Source organism: Centruroides vittatus, unplaced genomic scaffold, assembly GCF_030686945.1.
Source record: "Centruroides vittatus isolate TY-2023 unplaced genomic scaffold, ASM3068694v2 contig_717, whole genome shotgun sequence".
Lineage (NCBI taxonomy): Eukaryota > Metazoa > Arthropoda > Arachnida > Scorpiones > Buthidae > Centruroides > Centruroides vittatus.
In genome coordinates, this window is record NW_027122456.1 from 4709372 (window position 1) to 4713811 (window position 4440).

Consider the following 4440-nt stretch of genomic DNA (forward strand, 5'->3'; position numbering starts at 1 on the left):
AAAAAGTTACTGTTACGATTTTTCTGTAAAAGATAATTGAATTTCAAAAACAACAAACAGTATTAAAAAACATACAAACGGAAAATACTGAATTATTATTATTATTATTATTAATTTCCAAAAAGTAAAAGATAATTTTTTGTTAGAAAAATAAGACAAAATGTACTTATTTAATTAGTAAATTATTATTTTTTTACGTAAGTGTTCTGTGTTAGATTTTTTTTTATTGTTTTATAGTTTATAATAAAATAAATGACGATAAAAACACGTTATTGTTTATGTGCAACACCCTTTCTGCCACAAAAAGTCGATCTACCGAAAATTGCCTAAGGAATCTACTGATGGCAAGCAAATCGGCATGGCAACAGTGCGTGAATCTACAGCAGAGCGGTCTCAAAGACTGGAAGAGCAACGAATTCGTTTGGCTCAGAATCCAACGTGTGTAGCGAGGAATTTTTTAGGTTTCAAATCAGCTTTTGATTATCATCGTGAAAATGACTGTTTGGATATGAAAGAGGTTCGAATAGGTAAAATGATTAAAATATGTGATCATTGTTTTGTCAAAAAATGGTATCACGAAACTTCTGTAATTTGTTGTGCTGCAGAGAAAATTGTTCTTGAACAACTTGAAGAACCTCCTGATTTTATTAAAAATTTGATTTTAGGAACAGATCCTCTTTCTATACATTTCTTAGACAATTCTAGACAGTACGACACTCTATTTCATATGGCATCATTTGGAGCCAAAGTAATAAGAGAAGGGAATTTCATGCCCTACTTTTAAAATCCTGGGTCAAGATGATAATAATTTTATTAGAGGAGAAGATTGATATCATATCAATATTAAACAGCATAATAACCAGGCAAAAACTGTTTCTTGCATGCCATTCTATGTCAACCACTTTATGGTCAGAAAAAATAGTCTTAACCATCTACATCTTTATAGACAATTATTTAATCAATACTGTGTTCATATGATGGCCAAAATGATTTTAGGTCAACGAGTTATTCTTCTGCAACATTCACAGGCTCATCACATTGTATGCACGAAAAAACTCAAGCTGCTCTTACGTACGTACAGTACAATGGTACAAAAAAAGCTCTAGAATTTATTTTCCTTAAATTTACGATTTATGTATCGGTTGTCATAAAAATTTCTTTCCACTTCTTTCCCAAGACTACAGATATTCAAGTACAAAGTAACCGGTTTCAACTTATTTCTACTTAAGAAGTAGTTAAATAATTAAGCGATTAGGGAATTAGAAACATAAATAAAACCCTGATGAAAGAGCCGAAAGTTTACTTAATCAGAAGCTTAACTGAACCAATCTCTTGCCGAGTACAGTGGGGTCTGATCTCTTCGTAATATTAGATGTAATAAAGACAGAAATTTCTCCAGTTCAATGAGAGTGACCGAAAAGTCGTAAATTTCGGAAATTTCCGTGAACACTTGGTCCTAAAACGAATTAGTTAGAAAACGAACGACGGACAATCTGTTAAGTTTAACATATTTAGATTTTTACAGCTGTGGTGAGAAACGTTTAAAATCTACAACAACCCCGTAGCGTCCTTTGATATATACTAGTGATGCGACAAAAGAGGCATTTGACATTGACCGGTATCGGCACCCTCGGGATTTGGCACGGACACACCTACCTGGACCGTCTCTGATTCCATTCATTAGCCACCCGTAGGGAGCTACTTCACTAAGTGGATTGTTTTAAGATTTAAAAAGTAAAGAATATTTTGTTATTTTTATGTACGTTTCTTCACAAAGTTATATTTAATTATAAGTTTCTTTAAAAGCATATTCGTACAATTGAAGAATTTTTTATACTAGGCATGTATATTCATCACACATTTTGTTTTACCAAGTAAGTTTTTCTGATAATTTTAATTTTAGCCCTTATATCGTGGCTAGTGATTCAAAAATTTATTTTAAAAAAGTTTTGGCTCGAGACCGTATAATGAAAAAGAAAACATTATTAAAAGAGAAAGACCAATGTCTAAATTAAATATAAATACGTCGACAAAAAATTTCGACATTTTGACGATAAAATTTATCACGAATGACGATTCTTTCGTAAAATTGAAGCAATTTGGAAATCAAAGCGGAATAGAATTTAACATTGGTAGACAATATAAAATAAATATTGAAAATTATAACCAGATAATTACGATTAATAGATATATCTAAATTAATAGGCGTTATATGTTTTTTCTCAAAGCAAGAATTGGCATTTAGAGGGCATAGGGAATTTATTGAATCTAATAACGGAGGTAATTATATTGAACTTTCTTATTTATTAAGTACGTCAGATAATCTATTAAAAATACATTTAAAGAAGTATACGGTTTTTACTGGCTTATCGAACAAACGAATACGAACGGGCCCTGACGCGCAATTAATTGATTGCCCCTGTAAGTCGGCTTCTTACAGAAACACAGCTTCCCTATCATCAAATGTCACGGCACGCCACTGTTTTATTTCAAAAAGACGGTTTCAAAAAGATGAGAAGAATGTCTATTATTAAATAAAATAGACATTCACGTGACCGAGTGACGTCAAAATAGGGTCACATGACACGGTTCGTGTGCATCCGCCGTCCAGTGTGCACTTCCACGAGGACGATCGGCTTAAACAATGGCGTCTCGAACGGGGCACAATCGGTAAATAGTTCTATGATTTTTTCTTTATAGCACTTTATATCTGGATCATCTGGAAAATATTATGCGTTTTCTGAATGTATATTAAATATACCTTCTTCTTGAAATAAATTAAGAAAAAAAACTCATATCTCCTTAATTTGTATAATTACTCCTTAATATTCATCATTGACACCCATACGACAGTCAGGTCAGTAGTTAGCACGTGGGTAAGTTTCGTGTTGGTGTTAAACGTTTCGCAAGGTAAATTTGTATCAATTACTTTAAAATTTAAAGAAGAGAATATTTAATTTAAAGAAATTTCTTCTTTTTTAGAATGAATAACTCAATTAAATTTGTTCGAGATAATTGCGATTTACTCGGCAAAATGTTTGCTGACTTTTATTCAACGGGAAGATTCGTCGATGTGACTTTAATGTGCGAAGGAAAGATACTGAAATGTCACAAAATAATACTATCATCATTCAGTCCTTATTTTTGTACTTTATTTTTGGAAAATCCAAGCAATGATACGGTGGTTTACTTAACCGATTTAAAATATAAGCTCTTGAAAGATTTGATAGATTTCATGTATTATGGAGAAGTCCAATTGACTCTTGACCAAATGTCAGAATTTATTGACGCTGCGGATAAATTTCAAATTAAAAATATAGTAAAAATGATTGATGAGAAGAATGACGAATCGAAATATTTAAACGATGAAAGATGTGTGAAAACAGAAAATTTAATTGAAGAATTGGACGAATCGAAAACATTGATAAGAAAACGATTAAAATTCGATAATGATTCTACACCAACGGCGGAATCGTCGTCAAATTACAAGTTTTTGAAGGAGAAATTAGAAAAAGGCACCTGTTTTATTCAAATGAATTCCCCCTCGACTTCAACAGTTTGCGAATATACAGAACAGAAAACTGGTATTTTAACATCGCAAGGACACTCGGTAACAGTTTCCTGTAATCCTTTCTCCCAATATGACAAAAGCAGCCGTAACTACGAGCAGGAATTGATAAAAGATGGAAGTTTCAAGGAAATGCAAAACGACGATAAATTTTTTTGTGAAGTTTGTAATATATCTTTCATTCATAAAAGTCGATTGCAACGTCACATGCAACTTCATTCGCTGGAGTCTGACTCGTCAGTTGAGTGCACTTAAAGCATATTCTTAGATTTTATATTAAAATTATTATTTGAAATAAAATAACCTTTACTACATTCAACTAACAAGTTTTAGTTATTTTATTATGTAATAGTTGATTTCTAAATATACTTTATAAGTTCAAAGGTTGGTCTTAATAAAATAAGAGAAATAATGACTTCTGTGTATTTTAAAGTTTTACAATTGTCCATGTATTTATTTCAATAAAAAAAATGTTAAACCTAATTAATTTGCCGATAAATTTATTGTCAGGAATAGTAAGTAATTGGACACTTATTTTAAAAATGAAACTTGAACGGAAAGGTGGCGAAGGACGGTTTAGGCCAGGGATGACGAACCTTTTTGAGTCCGCGTGCCGTGTTGTAAGCATACTTAGCTTTAAAGATGTTAATGCGTGCCAATGTCTTAGACTTAGAATAATGATATTTAAAGAAATTAAACGAGTACGCTTTAATTCGAATAAATGTAAAAAATCTGATAAAAAAAAAGATGATCAGGTGATAAAGAGAAAGAATGATTGAAAAAGACAGAAATGATACATTACGTGCCACTTTGGGCACGCGTGCCATAGGTTCGCCATCCCTGGTTTAGGCGATGAGTTCGAATGTCGAGTT

General features: G+C 31.9%; 1 protein-coding gene across 1 annotated transcript; it reads left to right on the top strand.

Moving 5' to 3' along the window:
* Positions 1–3034: 3034 nt before the first annotated feature.
* Positions 3035–3823, top strand: LOC136980642 (longitudinals lacking protein, isoforms H/M/V-like). Its single transcript, XM_067276780.1, has one exon. It carries the CDS (start codon positions 3035–3037, stop codon positions 3821–3823), a length of 789 nt encoding a protein of 262 aa, XP_067132881.1.
* The last annotated feature ends 617 nt before the right edge of the window (positions 3824–4440 follow it).